This window comes from Anser brachyrhynchus (assembly GCF_964034855.1).
Source record: "Anser brachyrhynchus genome assembly, chromosome: 1".
NCBI lineage: Eukaryota > Metazoa > Chordata > Aves > Anseriformes > Anatidae > Anser > Anser brachyrhynchus.
In genome coordinates, this window is record NC_137694.1 from 65,788,697 (window position 1) to 65,806,731 (window position 18,035).

At 37.6% G+C, this 18,035-nt stretch overlaps 1 protein-coding gene across 2 annotated transcripts in view; it reads right to left on the reverse strand.

The window, feature by feature from the left end:
- Positions 1 to 18,035, reverse strand: part of DCP1B (decapping mRNA 1B) — a 44,531-nt gene continuing 26,496 nt past the window's right edge. The window contains exons 6-9 of one of the 2 annotated variants that reach the window (XM_080576093.1): positions 11,293 to 11,421; positions 9,707 to 10,546; positions 2,960 to 3,208; positions 1 to 1,108 (exon numbers count right to left, since the gene is read on the reverse strand). In XM_080576093.1, the coding sequence (XP_080432219.1) occupies positions 1,028 to 1,108; positions 2,960 to 3,208; positions 9,707 to 10,546; positions 11,293 to 11,421 (1,299 nt within the window). In that variant the 3' untranslated portion in view covers positions 1 to 1,027. The remainder of the gene's footprint in view (positions 1,109 to 2,959; positions 3,209 to 9,706; positions 10,547 to 11,292; positions 11,422 to 18,035) is intronic. The other variant, XM_080576092.1, reaches the window with a different exon arrangement.

Consider the following 18,035-nt stretch of genomic DNA (forward strand, 5'->3'; position numbering starts at 1 on the left):
TTTCTTTCAGTCATTTATTCTAATTGATTTAAGGTCTCATTAATGTCTCTTCTGCCAAGTGTAAAAACATTTCAGAGTCAAAGAAATACAAGTGATCCCAACAAATCTAAATATATAGTCCATGGTACAATAAAATAAAATCACCACATTGTAGGGATTATCCATTTTATTTTCTTTAAAAATGGGTCAATGAAATCACTGTGCTCCAGGAACGCGCTAAAAAATTAACAGGACTTTTACACCATGTAGTCTCCCCCTTAACAAAGTTGCACATTGCTTATAATAATACAGATTGGATCTAGAATAATAGAAACATGAATCCAGTGCCCCCCCCCCCCCCAAGCTATGCTGATAGCAAGTACATTCACAAACAAAACCCTCCCCCCAATTCTTTAAAACACCTGCAGAGTCCCATTTCTATGGCTAGCTAAAAATACTCTTGTTAAAATAGAAAAAGATTTTTCTACAAAAATCTGGGGAAAAGTCATGACATTTCTTCTAAATTGCTCTGCAGACAACTAAGTAAGATGACATAACAGTTTACCTACGACTTTCAGTTCCAGAATTTCACCATTTTCACTTTCCTAAAAATAGTCCAACATTGCCACCATGTGGTCAGAAATGGGCATAGTTCACTGTGAAAGTGGCGTATGACTTCTCAGAGAAAATTCATGTCAAATACCTTGTCAGTAAGTGACCATGCTATAAGTAAAAAAGGAAAGTGAATTCTGAGAACAGAGACTTTATGCAGGAAAACCAATTCTAACCATGGGCCGCTCTAAGAAAAATAATTTAAGATATTTTTTGATTAAGTCTTCAGCATTGTGACTCTCTCATCCCTGAAGGCACAATCCGTTTCTGCCCACTTCTTTCTCAGTACAGCATGTACCTGACAACAAGCAAAATCTATGTGTATGCAAAGTGCCTAAGACCACTCGTTTCTTTAAACATAGCATCACTCGAAAATTTTGAAACCTTTTTCCTGGGATTCAGGAAATAACAGAAATTTAATTTAAAAAATCATCTTTCACATAGACTTCTTCATTGCCGCCTTTCTCACACTGAAGAGATATGCTTCATAAATAATATTTAAGAAGTTGTCATCGTTCTGAAAAACAAAACACAATTGTTACTGCAAGGCAGACATCCCTGAGTATAGATTTTTGTTTTGTTCTTTTTTTTTTCCTCCAGTTTTATGTACAAAACGCCTTTCAACCTTGCTCTGTCTTAAGAAGCGACCAATAGGAAGTCTATTTCCTTTACCAAAAATATATACATGTACTATTTCCAAGACTTTGAGGAACTACATGGGTATATAAATTCTGTCGTGGCAAGCATGAATATCTCTGTAAGTAGTAATGAATACACAGAAAGCAGACATTCCAAACTCTCATTGGATTTGAGTATACTATTCTTGCATGATATTGCAGTGATTATACAACACTCTCATTTCTTCTCTTCTCATTTACCTAGGGATTTCCTTAAGTAGTTTCCCCAATTAGTTCAGCGATAATTCCAAGTATGTCTGAAGGAACAGTGAAACACCCTGGGTACACCAAATCCTACCTGAGCCAATCCTTGCACCTGGTTTAGCTCTTTTAGACTTAACTCTCCTAACTGATGCTGCTCCTTTTCCTCTGATGCTTGTTTAACTTTTGCCTTCTGAAGATCATTTTGCAAGAACTGGTCAACTCACATTAAGAGAGAAAGTCTTATGTAGCTTACATAAATATATGAAGATGATTAAAATCAAGATACCCCTTGAAGAAAATCATGAGCATCTGAGATTGTAGTTTTATACAACTGAAAATAACACCTAAACAATTGGCAATCAGCATCACATTTTTAGACTTTAAGTAATTTCCAGATAATGCAGTTAATCCTAACTATTATCAAGAACAGCAGGATCGAATATACATTTTACAAATACAGTTTCAGAATGCAGAATCTAAGTTTTCTTGACTAATTTCTTTTTTAACTTTATATATGGTTTTCCTACTATCCAGATATTCTTAGTATGTAAAGACAGGATAATGTGATATTTTTGGTTTTTAATTGCAAACTAAGAACACAGGAGAAAATGAGAAAAACCTCTGGTTTCTTAAAGATACTATTTTCTTTCTGGGTCTATAATTTAAACTGCATTTTAAGCGAGACAAATCAGAATTCCAATAAAGACTTTTATGTTAATGCCAAGCCATATAGGCACAGCTTTGGCCTACAAGTTGGACCCTTAAACCTGTGTCTCTATTCATTACGTGTTATAGCCAGTTCTTTAGCTATACAGCCTCTCCTCAACCTCTGCTCTTCAGGTATTCATCTCAGAGCAAGTCACAGAAAATAAATCATAATCATTCATACCATCTCAGAGCAGTAACAATCGTCTCCTATATGTTGACATGTTTTGTTGGATTTGAACCTGAATAACTGCAGCAAGAGGAATTTTAGCATTTGAAGTAGAGAATTATACTGAGTAGACTGAACTAGTATATTTTTAGGTTATCTAACCCATATTTTAAAGTTGCTTACACTTCCCATCTTAGTTTCTTTCACTGCTACGCTGCATCTCTGAAGTGTCTGGCAGGTAGAATAATCACCCTTTATTTATCCTTAGCTAAAAATATAACAGGTATCTCTCTGGCTCATAGGCCAGCCTTATGAAGCTTTCAGTCACTTTTATCCTTTTCCTTCAAATTTACTATCTTTCCTGATCCCCAAACTACGTTCATTAATCAAAATGCAGTTAAGCCAGCAGTGTGCAAAGAGAGGTTACTACCTCCCCTGTATATGTCATAGTGCTCCATTAACGCACAGCCGTAAGTAGCACAACTTCCAGCATATATTTTAATTATCCATTTAGCCTCTAGACAGATGGATGCAACTGATTAGGTGTCCAGGTGCTTACAGCAAAATAGGAATAAGGATTTAAAGCAAAGCAGAAGAATTCCTGGCATTTTACCTGGATCAGGTGTAAAAGTGTTTCTTGCAGCTGTATCTTTGTCATTGAGCTGCTGTTGACCACAGCTGGCTCTGGGGTTTGCAGCGGCAGGAGAAGGCTGGCTGAGCTAGCAGCAGGTTCTTGGTTTGATGCTGCTAACCGCCCACTTTCATTTGCTTTTGCTGGAGTAGGTGTGGACTGAGTGAACACCATTGGGGACATCAACAAAGTAGGAGTCACAGTGGCAGGAATGCGCTGAGGTGAGATTACCTGTCCATATAAAAATCAAGTAACCAATTAACTTATCTAATTAATTCCAAAGGAATTAAGATGATTAAAACTGCAACAGGTACAGAAATTGCTGGAGATTGGTCCAGTTACATGAAACTCTTGTTCAGGACCCCTATATGGTCCAATTCCCAATTAAAAGGTCTTCCATCCAACTCGCAGTAAAACGTAACAATGGATTCAAATATGATACAGTCTGATAGGCAAATAATCTGAGTACAGGAGCATTTTATAACAGAAATCAGGCCACTATTAAATAATCAGCATTCTTAGAAAATGCAGACGTAAAGTTTTCCACATAGGGACAGTAAGTCCTTAAGTTTGATCTTCGAGAATATGCTTGCCTACATACAAATACCAATATTAAAGACTAATCTTTGTACCCAGTACTAGAAAGCATTTGCTAACTGTAACTTTCAGATTACTTTTTATATGTGGATACACACATATGTATGTACATATAAGCACACGTATATACATACAAACACACACATGTCCTCCTTTTATATAAGGAGAGTGGAAAAGAAAACAGGTAAGTGATTTATAAGAGCTGCAGTGAGCTGGTGGCACTGTCAGAAACAAAACTGACTCCTAACCAACATTCAGCTCAGAAAGTCAAAAAGGCCCTAAAAGAGAAGGAAAACCCAGATGCTGCTGTAGTTCTGCAAGTTCTCTCTGTGTCATATCCATGCCAACCCGCAAATACAGATGTCAAAGAATTTTTATGTTTATATTCTGTGATACATCTTGCAACTCTAAAACATGCAGGACTGATCAATAGTAGCAGATATAACATATGACATAACAAAGTTTATTCACTAAGTTCGTAGATGTTGGAGCTTTCTGCATGTAACTAGTAATAAATCCTCACCTAATCAGCCATCTCCTCAGTATTCAAGTACCCAATCTTCATTTTTTTTTTGTTCCAAAGAACAAAAGGTACAAAGAAATTCCACCATGCTTGGAATTGAAGCATGATTTATTGCTGCTCCATGAAGGTAAAAGCCTATAGGAGCACTCTACTTTGTGTCCCGGATTTCAAACATTGCAAGAAAAATTAAAACTAAGGAAATAAATCTGAGGTTGATTTCCTAGGTAGGCAAAACAATGTAGTTCAATATTAAAAAACATTTTTGGGGGTAGCTCTTCTTACCCCTAGTTGAATGCTCTACATGAGACGTTTCTGAATAATATTAGTTTGGCTGCAATATAAAAGATATAAAAAGAATCAATGAGCATCAATGAGATCTCACGTTCATTTATGCTAAATTGAAGGAAGCAAAAAGACTAGGGGCCTGGAAAGACTCACGTATATAGAAAGCATGCAATATGCACCTTATGCAAAAATCTTCAAGTTCGCTTTTAAGTTAATATTTTTTCTCAAATACAGAGTACTACTTAGAAATGAAACTCTCTACCCACAGCTTTTTTTCTACCCCATGACATGCAAAATCATCAAGTCTGCCTTTCAAGTTCCTGAATGAGTTAAGATATTCCTAACTTATTGCAGGTTTGCTTCCAAAACAGTAAGGTAGTATGTACGTTTGTGCACCTATGCTTCAAAACCAATGTTCATTTTAAAAGAAAACCATCACAAGTCCATAGAGACATACTTCTGCAGAGCGAGATCTTCAGGCTGTGCACACATATTTTCCTGTAAAAGTACCCGTGGAAGACTGGCTGCTTCCAGACACTTACCGCAACACTTCTGATCTACTCATCCATGCAGCTCATGTAACTCCTCTTTAATTTACCTCAAGTGAAACTGGCAGGGTTAGCTTAAACCAGTTGATTTTTCCTAATGGGATTTAAAGAATGCGTATACAAACTGCCCTGCAAGGGTAGGAACCTCCAGCAAAGGAACGGTGCTGAGCAGCTGGAAGAGATAAGGTCTGTCTTATACTAGTGAGACAGTTTAAGACAGACTATGTCAAAGACCTAAATGACATGTCCTTTGAAATCAAAGGACACTTCTCTCTAGTCTGAGACAAATAAACAAAACCTGAGACAAACCACGTTCTTAGTACTAAATGGTTACTACTGTCAAACACACGTCTGTTAAACCACAACACATATATCAAATATTATTTGCTTTTCCTGGATAAAAACAGCTTTTTGGTAGAACTTGCCAACCATATGGAAGCTATATGGAATAAGCAATATTGCCATCTACTGGTGACACAGCTAGTGTCTACAGGTTACTGCTATACTTGGAGCATTTGCCTCAGGAGACAAATAGAAAATACAGGCGTTTTTTCAGTGCATACTATTTGGTTTTGTGTTCAAACATTAAAATGTACTTTTTTTTTTTTTTCCTAAGAGATTGTGCTCAAAGCTTCTGACACTTAACAAGCTTTTACATAAACAGGATGGTTGCTTTTTAAAGCATAAAGGCAAAATTTCAGTTCAGATTCAGAGTTCAGATCACCTTTAGTCACTTGGACAACTGATGCCCATAAGGAAATGTGGGACGCTAGAGTGACATTACTAGTGTAATTCCTATAGCAGCAAGCTCTTGCTGCATGCACTGAAAATGCTCTGTAGGAGCATATGGCCTTCAAGCCAATCTTTTAGCTTTGAGCAATTTTTCACAAGACATAACAGCCCTTCCAAAACAGTGCTGATCAACTCCTTTCTCACAGAATCTAACCCGAGTTGCTTGTGGGTTGCAGCCTCCCTGGATTACTTCCAGCTTTATCAGGTCAATACTTAAATCTCTGAGTCACTAACAACAGCGTAGCAGTCTACCACCAGTTGTGCCATAATGAAGTAAGAACAATGAAAACTGTGCAAGATAATTGTTGCAGCACATAGTATACCTTCTCTGAAGCACAAATGTTCACTACGATATGTTTGATATTCTTCATGGCTGCTGGCAGCTAGACAGAATTAGAGCTGACAAATTCTCCTAACACTATGAACTAAGAAACGCATGGATCTCCTGTAATGGAGACTGGGACCTGGTGCGTGGATCTCCTGTAATGGACACTGGGACCTGGTGCTGCTTCCCACATGTGCACAATTCCAGGCGCATCAGGTGCTCCTCTGGACCATCAGCACCCAGTGGATGCTGTGGGCCTCTCACTCGTTGTAGGGCCATTATTTAGAACTAAGAACATTTTATCTAGGAATGGTTCAGGAACTTTAAAGACAGCTGCTGTTAAAATACAGCTGACTATAATGCTAATGTTAACGTTGCTTTGTCTCTCCCAAGTATAATCCAAACAATTTTTATTGATGCTTAACTACAGAATCTTAAATTACTTTTCAAGACAAGTTTAAAATAGCTACTGTATTCCTCCTGCACACGTTTATAATCTCATGATGAAACAGCAGTTAAGATAATAGGTATCTTTGATGAGAGCATCATATCATTTTAGCTACTATGTACCATACACTTGTTCAGAGTACGTAACATACTAGGTAGAAAACACATTTTTGATGGAAAATGCTCCAAGAAATGAGATAAGTGGTAAGCAATGTAAGTGGCAAGCAATATAAGTGGCCTTCTGAAGAAAAGATAGATTTGTGTCAAGGTTATTGCAAGCACTTTTAAAACTAATTCTGATTAACATAAACTCTTAAGCACGCATGTATCTATAATCAAGATAACTTATGCTTAATACTAAGAACATGTTTAAAAGCCCATTGCAGATTAATGCTTTTTTATTGCATCCTAAGCACGCGTTACTCATCATCTGCATAAAGAATACTTCTCAGAATAGGGCTGGCACCAGAATGAATGCTTCCGAGTATTATTCCTTAGTTTGCTTTTTTTGTTGTGTGTTTTTTTTTTTTTTTTTTGTAACTGGTCTCTTCCTCTCCACGTGGGAGATCGCAGTTCTTACACCAGATGGAGATGCAGAAGCCAATTTAAAATTGGACTTGTAATGTGTCAATTGTGCAGAAGACTATTGCTTTAATTTTCTTAGCACTGCTGATGGATCTGGGATGTTCCTTTAATGTGATTTTTCCAAATAACAAAGACACTGTCCAGATACATTTCTATTCCTGTCAGACTTTTTAGAATTTGCTTTTTCTGTATGCTAAATTACAGTAAAAGATGCAATACCAAAAGATAATTACGGAGAACAAACCTTTTGCTGCATTTGTCATCAGAATTTGCTTTGATCAATTTTGCATGAGCATGTGTGGATATATTTGTGCCAACTCAATTTCACTCAAATGTCTGTCTGCAGGCATGGCAGCACTTAAAGCCTTCGGTCTACAGCGAAGATGTAATTATAAAAAGATTAATGTTGGTTTTAAAAGTTTCAAATTTTTACCTTCATTTTTTTTTCATATGGCTAATTCATTGCATTCTACAGAAATAAAGACTCATTCCTTCATTGCCAGGTTTTTGTTTTGTTTTGTTTTGGGGGTGGGTGCATTCCTTCCAGATTGCAGAGCTTTAGGTGTCCTAAACAATGCTTAGTCACACGTTCATCATTTTTATTCTATGTATTAAGTCTTACAAACAACGCTAAATATGTCAGAAAAACTGCACCTAATACTGTTTTATAGCAGCTGTGGCTGTGTCAGTAAAGTCATTCCAAGGCAATCCCAATCTTCTTGGTCTGCTCACAGCCTTGCAAAAGGGGACTAAGAGTCTCTCTATTTTTTTTACTTGTTTGTTTGCTTGTTTTTTTTTTTCCTGTTTTGTTTGTATGTGTTAAAGCAAAATTGCAGCAATAATCCCAGTGGATGATGCTTCTTCCACTGAAAATTGTTCTCTTCTCTCAAGCTATTGTTCTATTTATACTCAAGCAGTAAAATTATTGGAATTGCAGTACCAGTCAGACCTCTAATTCCCTTTCCATATTGCAACTAATGCTGGAATCAGTTTCTTTTTCAAATATACACAAAGTCATTAACCTCATCAGCATCGATATGGATTTTTCATTCGAAAGTACAACAAGATTTCTGCCACTTTTTATTCTGTGTACTGGCTTATATCCTGGCAATTGCCTCATTGCACTTTTACCTTCAAAGTAGGAATGTCTTATGCCTCCATGCTACGCATATTTACCAGTGAATCAGAAAATTTTTTTCACTTATAGCAGGCAAGTTCCATTCCCCATGAAAACAGTAGATTATTGTGACTCTGGATCCTCTTTCTTTTCCTTAGGACTCCACTGGAAAGTCAGATTACCATCCGTGAGCAACCAATCCTGAATAATTTTAGTGACTAAACCACGAAACACTCTTTCACACAGATTCAACATCATACTAGTTTAATTAAAAGAATAAAAATAATGATAGCTATTTGCTCTATCAAATTCATTTTTCCCTGACCTCTCTCATGGAATTAGAAATTTTGACCTGTCAGTGTTTGTGCTCATGTGGCCCTTAATTGTTAAATGGCTGTTTCAGCCTCCTCAGGTGTAGAATAACTTTCTACGAATAAGAAGGATATTGAAGCATTCTGTAGTTTTTCATTCCTCAGTAAAAGTAGAAGAGCAGCTTTTGAATTTTATGCTGAAAAGATGAATAGTTTATCATTTGGGTAAGTAACTTCTAGACTGCTTTACAATGTCAGACTCCAACACAACATAATGCTGTGGATAGTCTTCCACAATAAAGGAAGTTAAAAGGGGCTTGCATGTTCATCTCCCCAAAAGACATAGGAAGACATTCAAGTGTGGAAGCTCCTACAAAAAATGGAATTGTAAACAAAGATATTAGTTGTCTAGGATGGAGGACTTTGTAATTGCATTTGAGGTTCTCCTGAAAAATAGAAAAATGTACTCTTTTGAGACACAATCTCTTGTCATATCCTGATTTTTCTGTGACACCAATCTTAGGGTCACAGTCAACAGAATTCAGGGTTTTGGGGGATTTTTTTTTTTTGAAGACATTCAGATACAAGGCGACTTTTCAAAACAATACATATCAAGTGGAAAAACAAAACTACTGAATAACTTGGAGTAGCTGTTATGGTACAAGGTAATTCAGCAATATAAAAATACTTTCTAACAGTAGTTTTTTGAAGTAAGTGTCCTTTTAGCAACTGGCATACAAAGAAAAGCATACCTCCACAGAAAAACTTGACTAATTTTATAAGAAAAAACATTATTAAACCCAAAACATCACACTCAATTACCTGCAGTTACTCACAACAGCCTGAGACAAAGTATGGCAACTGAAAACTAAGCGACTTTTCGAAATATGTCTGGATAAAAAGCACACACACACACACACACAAAACAACAAACAAACAAAAACTAATTTTTGGTCATTAGTGATGTACAACAGACATACCCCTTCGTATTTGCAATAATTTACAATTAGTAAATCAGAACTTACTTGATGTTGTTCTTAAATTGTCACTTGCAAAATGAAAAATGCATGTTAGACAGCAAAATTTAGTAAGGCAGAAACATGAATATACTGGCCAAAAGAAACATAGAATAGCCTTATAAAGTTCAAGTTTAGAAAGCTGCTATTTTTTTTTTTTTAAATCTGAACTTGCTTACCTACCTGAAAGAGAGAGTTTTGTTTTTCTGTACCCGGTGCCTTTTCTATCCAGGAATCCAGTGGTTTCAGTGTACTGGTGTTCTGAGTAACAACAGGAAACTTAGCTGCCAATGTTGGTCTGCTGGATACATGCAACTGCTGTTCTTGTTGCACTATATGGAGCTTTTTCAATAGCTCTTGAGGTGATATCACCCCAGAATTGGCTGACTGATTGCCAGAGAGAGAAATTGGCTGTCTAGGAAGTTTGGGCTGTTCTTTACCAAGTGTCTGAGACTCTAAAGCCTGACCTGGCAGGGTACCATTGAAATATACCAAAGGTGGCTGGGTCATATTATTTATCTGTGCTGCTGGTGCTCCAACAGCAGCAGGAGTCCTGCTGAACACAGAAGCTGTTGAGTTCACAGATCCTGTTGCACTGGGATCCATTTTCGTCACTGAACCTGACTGACTCTGCAATTTCTGTAATAAACTCTGAGTACCAGCAGCATCCTGTACTACATGAGATGTTGCAATACCACGAGAAGTCACAGGTTGGAAAAGTCCTGTGAAAGTCTCACCCACAGGGTGGATATTGCCATTTTCACAGAGTCGGTTCTCAGGAAACTCAGCAAGTGGGTGAAGGTCTGTCCCACGCACCATAAGCTTTTGAATGGCAGGGCAAAGCTGTTTCTCTGCACAGGGAGAATGTCTGCTAGGTTCTTCGTAGGAGAGTGAACGTACCACACCCTGCCTAACAGGAAGGTTCTCTTGATGCTGTTTATTAAGAGGTTCTGAGACATCTGTTTTTTCTTGTTTTCCAAACAGCGCTGTCAAAGACAAGTGTTGTGGTTCAGGATCCACGTTCTGTGAAGGGACAAAGAAAAGAAGTAAACATAGTTGTCTCATGCATGAAAAACCACATTTAGTGGAGACAATATTTAGCCAGAAGTATTAAAGGAAAAGCCAAGAAAACTGCTCTTTTCTCCCAAGAGAACTTTTAATAGTTCTGTCACATCATAAGGGCAAGAAAACAGTTGTCAAGCTGCTAATGTGGGAGAAAACCAGTGAATCTGAAAGATAGCAGTGGTTTCACTTTAAATACCATGAAAGAGCATCTTTCCTTTCAGTCATCCATACAATATTAATAAGAGACAAAAATTTCCCCTTGTACAAAGTAGGGCCACTCTTAACGCATCTCCCTCTCACAGTTGACTGAATTCAGCTTTTAGGATTTTGCAATGTGATGCAGTTTGAAGATATATCAAAAGACTTTATTTAGATTACCTGAATTCCCTTGAAGGCAAAGAACACAAAAAATGTGGTTCAGCAATTGACCAGACCGGCTTGGGATCAAAGCAGCACCCCAACATCGAAAGACTAGTGTTTTTTCCATTGCATGAGGACAGTCTATCTGTAATTTAAGTGCTTCTACGTCAGATGGTGGGGATGGGAGCAGATTTACAAAAATAGGTTTGTTTTGCATTAAAAAAAAAATCTTTACTGTGGTTTCACCTCAAGTTCTTGCACTGACCTCCCAACCTAAGTAAGTATTCCTAGTTTACTACATGATTACAGTGACACTGGTCAGAAGACAACGCAAAACGCTTTACCTTGTTTTGCTGAGATATTCGTTGATGCTGATTTTCACTAGGCTTCACAGGAATTGGTTTGATTAGGTTGGGGTTGTTACAGATTGCAGAGGAGCTGGTTATTTGTTTTGGCTCCGAACAGGTCTTACACTGAAACAGAAAAGAAGTATTTTCTAGTTAAGTGCAACAATATTTTTTCCCTTAGTTTTCCACCACAGTAAAATCCAGACATAGTTAGGTAGTCACTAACCAAAAATAACAGTTGTAGCACTGACTATGAAGTGTTACGCCATTGAAAGAACTATATCTACAAGCTAATTTTCTAAAACCACAAAGCATATGTAAAAATAAACACTTCATTCCAAGATTTCCTGAGTATGAGGCTTCCTTTAATTTAAATCTCAGTTCTCATCTTTTGCTTTTCCTGCACTTAACACAAAATCAATCTGACAACTCAGAAACCAAGGAACCAGGCATGCTTTTCCTGCATCAGTAGTCAGCTAGTCCTTCAACAGCCTTAAGTAGTTTTGATGCATAAAGGATTTATGTGCACTCGAAGAACATTTAAAATGCTTTTTACTAAAAACTGAAATTCTAACTCAAACTCTTCTATATAAACATTCCACAATTCGGGAACTTGCATACCCACATAGAACAATAATTACACAGTTAATTAAGTGGCCAAATTGGTATGTTACCTTATTAAACATGACAGGATTAAAAACTGTATTTATAAAGTGATTGGCAGTCAGAGACAGATGAGTAAAAGTCAGGGACACGGAATGACTGATGTATGAAGAGAGAAGGGCATAATTCAGAAAGAATGTGCAGAAACACCGTATGAAAGAGAAATGGAAAACATGAATGACTAAGTCCTATTTACGCTGTAGCAAAAATAAGGATGTAGTCAATGAAAATAGAAAACAATGGGTATACAAGGAGTGCTACTGTCAATAGAAAAGAAATACTATGCTGGAAGTTGTTGTCGTTAGGTATGACTGAAACCAAGAAATGGAGAAGACCTTCTTTTTTAAAGAGTTACTTAACAAAAATCTAATACTATTTAGCAAGAATATTCACTATTAAGTAACCGAATTTGAAGGGCTCAAAATTTTATGCCTCGGGACTAATGACTGGATAAGGAATGATCAGTTCCAGTTTCACACCCCTTCCAGCTAAGAGCCCCATCCTGTGCATCACTGAACTCTGCTACGATTTGGATACAAAGCAGAGCCACTGCTGTCTGGATATAAAAACATCAGTGCCCTCTCCAGAACCTTCCGAGAAAAAATCCTTAGAATTCAAATATATTAGGTGAGAAAATAATTACTTCCTCTATTCCCCCAAATATATCAAACTTACTGTTAAATCCATTTCTAATACGTACCACAACAAAAAATACACACTGGTTCCAGGACTGTTCAGTAAAACCAAAGCTGAATCCTTGAAGGGACTCAAGGGGTGCTGTCCTGACAGGGTCCTGGGGAGGTGCTCAGTGCCTTTTTGCAACATTTGTGCTCAGGAATCCCAGGCCCTTGAGACTGGTGGGAAAGTTTGGAGTGATGAAGACTTACCCTCAGCACTGGAAGACCAGGTTAGGGAGCATGTGGAAAAACAAATAAAAAAAAGGACACAAGTCCATGGAGCCTGTAGGAATGCACCCTGAGAGCTGAGCTCGTGAGACTACTCTTGATTAGTTTTGAAAGGTAATGGTAGCTGAGGGAGGTTCCTAAGGACTGGAAGAAAGCAAGTAGTGCTCCTGTCTTCAAGGAAGGGCAAGAAAAAGAATTTGGGGAACTTCAGGCCAATTTTCCTCACTTTAATACCTGGGTAGTTGATGGAGCAAATCCTCCTGGTAGACATTTCTAACAAACACGTTAAGGACAAGAAAGTGTTTGGGATTAGCCAGCATGGATTTAGAAAGGGGAGATCACGTCTGATCAACCTGATAGCCTTCTACAGTGAGATGGACTGGCTCAGTGGATGATGGGAAAGCAGTGGATATTGTTTATCTTGACTTTGGCAAAGCCTTCAACTCTATCTCCCATAATGTACTCTAAGAAAAAATGATAAAATGCAGGTTAGATAACTGGAAAGTGAGGTGGACTGAAAACTGTCTGGTCTACTGGACTCAAGATATGTTTGACATGAAGCCCAACTGGCGGCCAGTTGCTATCATGTATCCAAGAACTCGATGCTTGGGTCCATACTGTTTAACATCATTAATGACCTAAATGATGGAAGAGAGGAGGCTTGTAGAGGACATAAAATGGGAACATACAGTTGACAGACCAGATGGTTGTGCTGCCATTCACAGGAACATCATGAATTTCAACAAAAGGAAACCAAGGAGGAATAACTCTATGCATCAGTACAGGATGGGCCTGACTGAAAAGCAATCTTTCAGGAATGTACCCAAGGCCCTTGCCAGACAACAAGTCAAACATGAGCCAGCAAAAGAAAGCCAACTGCATTCTGGGCTGCATTAAGCACAGCATTAACAGCTGGTCAAGGGAGGTGATCCTTCACCTCTACTCAGCACTGGTGTGTGCTATGTCTGCTGAGTAATGGAGTACTATGTCCAGTTCTGAGCTTTCCAAAACAAGGAGGATATACCAGCAGAAGTCCACTGAAAGGCTATGAAGTTGTTTGAGGGAGTAAAGTATCTGTCATGCCAGAAGACCCTGAGAGAGCTGGGACTGCTTAGCATCCAGGTGAGAAGACTCAGGGTATATTACTGTGTACAAAATACCTGATGGGAGGCTGTAAAGACAGCCAAGCCAGACCCTTCTGTCCACTGAGGACAAGAGGCAATAGGCAAAACACAGAACATACAAAATTCTGTTTAAACTTAAGAAAAAACTCTACTGTAAGGATGTTCAAATACTAGAACAGATGGCCCATAGAGATTGTGGATTCTCTGTCCATGGAGATACTCAACACCTGAATTAACATGGATCTGGGCAACCTGCTATAGCTGATACTGCTTTAATGCAACGGCGCTGGACAACACTGGCTCCACAAGTCCCTTCCAACCTCAGCGATTATGCCAGTCTCTGCCCAAAAATCATTTTATGGGTGTTTGATCAGTCTCAGACTTCTGCAGTGAATTTGATTCAAATTTTGCTTTTAGAAATAACTTTAACACATGCACCAGACAATCATGCCACAGGGTGGTCTGCTTTTCAATTTGAGTAAAAAACAAGCACCTGTATCTTCTTTCCAGCTGTACCCCTACTGCATAATGCAAGAAACAACCTCAAGCACTAGGTTGGAAAAAATGAGTAAAAAGTACTGACTTTGCCAGCAATGCAAAACCGAATTTCAGTTAATACAAAATCGCATATCAAGTGCTTCTTCATGGCTAATCTGAGTAGACCGCATTAAACATGAAAATATATTTAAACTCAGCTATATTTTTCTGCTCTCTGGAAAAAAAAAAACAAAGTATTTTCTTAGGTTCTTGGTTCTTCAGAGCTTACATGTTGTTATCCTTGAATTTGAGGAACTTTATTTTTTTCCTCCACCCTTTATTGTTATTTCCAGGCAGTTCGCAAGGACTCACAACAATATCAGCCTTAGTATCGAGCTTTTAGCAACTCACTAACATTTTTTTTTTAAATACACTAGGACAAATGACTGAATTATCCTTAAACCACTTTCTTACCTCACTGTCTCAGTCAATTTCTGACTGGTGACTTTTGTTGTCTCTTATTCGCTTAATGACAAATAGGCATCTTACCTAGTTAATTATCAGATGAAAGTTTTTTCATAGTTCAAATTAAGTGCTTCCTGTAGCCACTATTTGACCTATACTAGAACAAGTGGAGATCATTTTCTTTTTTTAGTTCACACATAGCCTAACTCATTATGTTGTTACATAGGACAAACACACACTTAGTAAGATTAAATCTTTTCTCTCCTGAATTTTCTCTTTCTACAGGATGCTGCCTTTTCTTCAATATGCCTCCTTCTCATTAACATTTTTCAGCATAGCTTTTTGGGGAAAAATCATATAAAGACGTATTTAAACTTCTTCAACATGACAGATAACATACTCTTGTATATTTCATTATGAGTTCAGCAGAATTTAAATGCATTAGGACCTTATTTCTCCAGGGTATTTTAATAGGCTGAATTCTTCAGAAACCATAAGTACTTTAGATGCCACTGCCATACTTTACAGGATGCCAGACCTAAAGTAATACAACTGAGGAAAGCAGTAGTAGAGTTCAACCATTAAGAACATTAAATTCTCAGCAAAATGAAAAAATACTAACTATACACAAAGGTGTATAATGAATGACTTGAACCTGACTTGGTATCATTCCCATGATTTGCTAACATGACTAACAGGCTGGCATCTGATATAGGGATGCATACTGAAGAACAGTACACACATACACTGTGCTGATTTCAAAGGAACCTGTAGCTACTAGAGCTTAAAATATAAGGTCATTTTGGCACACTAGTAGCATGGCCTAGCTGACAAATAAATTAGGCAGCATGACATTTTAGCCACTGTTGCATGGACAGATAAGGAAAGATATCATCTGCCATCATCATCAACAAACAGCAAAAAGAAGTATGAAAGAAATGTCAATATGTTCTTTAGTCCTAGAACCAGCAGAGTACTGATCAGCTAAAATACTTGATGATTACTACATCTTGCTTCACAGTTCAGTCCTTTAGTCATGTACCTTGTTCAAAGCTATGCTCCTACAAAGGATGCGTAAGAGATTAAAAGGTTTTAAGATCAAGTGAAAGAACGGCTAAGCAATATTTAAAAGACACATTTGAAGAACATTCATCATAATGAACAAAACACCACTGAGGATGTTTTAGGCAAGTCTGGTATAGTCAGAGACATTTAAGGCAAACAACTGTTCTATATTGTAAGATTTCAGTCCACCTGTACAATATGCTCAAGCTGAACAGGATGTTGCCAAAAGGAAGGACAATGGACAAGCATGGGACCAGAGCAGCACAGATTTCCTGACACAAATTCCACATCATATCCTCATGTCATGCTCTGTAGGAGAAACCTGACTGAGAAACGTGAGTTGCAAAGACCTATCAAGTACAAAAAGGAGATGCTAGAAGGCCTGATATGAGTAAAGAAGGTTAGCCAGTACTTGATAGGACTTAGTAGAGCTTTATAGATAGATGGTTATGTTGAAAGCAACATAGAGAATTTCAAAGCTGCTTGAATTCAAACGCAGTTAAGAAGCTCTGGAAATGTGGGATTTCAATCTAGGTGATCTAAAGGAGCCACATGGAAACATTATTGAACAGACAAATGAAAATGCACAAAGTGCTCTCAAAGACAGACACTGGAGAGGACAGCAACCACCTCAAAGCAAGCAGTAGCAGAAAGGATTTCCAGAGCCCTGCTTAAGTGAGACATTCAGACAAAATTCAGACTGTACAAGAATAGCAGCACACAGTCTGTGTCATCCAGCCAGAGTATGGCACAGTGCCCTCAAGAAAGAGCATCCTTCTGGGGGGGTGATAAGGTACTATCCAGTCTTTCATACAGTTAACAAACCGAAATCTAAGAGGACACCTGCCATCTTAGAAACTGTATTTCTGTTCAAGCAGGGCAGTACCACTGGAACTTTTTGCTTGAAGACAGTGAAAAAGCAGTCAACAGAAATAAACGCCCAGAGGCCATGCGTGCCCTATCAGAAATTATGTTCTTATCAAACGTCTGTGTGTCTTCAGTAATGAAGCAGGAAGCTTCAGTTACTCTGGTCTTATCAACGAGACAAAGGATGTTCCCCTAATACAACCTCTAATAGACCAAAGGACAGTGCATTAAATGGGTGATCATTAATGGACTTATCCTAGGACTTGCTAGTTGAGCAGAATCCCTTAGATGCTTCAAAATTGATGTTCTTACTTTATGGTTCGCAACACTTTAAAATATCTTATTTTATGAAGCCACACAGAATTCAAAAAGGAGAACAACATAATTCATAACTGATCTCAACACGTTAGCAGTGTAAGTTGTAAGACGTGTGCCGGCAAGGAAATACTTGTTATAAAGCAGCCAAAAAGCACGATTGCTCTGAAACATATTGACATAAAATACAAAAATGGCTGTCATCGCCTTTATTTCTCATGCCCTTCCTAGTTTTGTGTTACCAACCATACAAGAAAAAACACAAATCCAGTTCTTAAGAAGTCTGATACTCCTAGCACACATGTCCTGGACAAGGAGGAAGTTTTCCCGTTATTTCCTTAGCAATCACTCATATGCAGAAAGATTAAAGATGAGGTAATAAGCAAATTTGCTAAATATCTTATCTGCAGAAAAAAAAATCAGGAAACTATTAAACAACAGATCTTCTAGAATCTTTTCCTGTCTTGATTTGCTATGTGGTCATGTAGAAGTGGAAGGTAACTTTTTAAAAATGCACTACATCCATCTCATAGTATCTGAAGACAGCCTAATATTTTCCAGTTTTCCATTTACAGTATTTTAGGGGTATTTAATGAAATTATTTTATGAAATGTTTAAGCAATCGAATCACACTCTTAGTTCAAGATTTCATACTGGTCCAGTTTTAAAACATAACAATATACTAGGATTTGGAAGTATTTGTTGATTATAATACATTAAATCCATTGCATTATTACAGAAAATATGAAGGTCCTAGCTTCGAAAGAAGCTATACCAACGTGAAAAAGGCATACATTTCACCATAACTCAAATATTTATTATCTTTCTGAGGATCTTATTAGTAGCCACATTTCAGAAA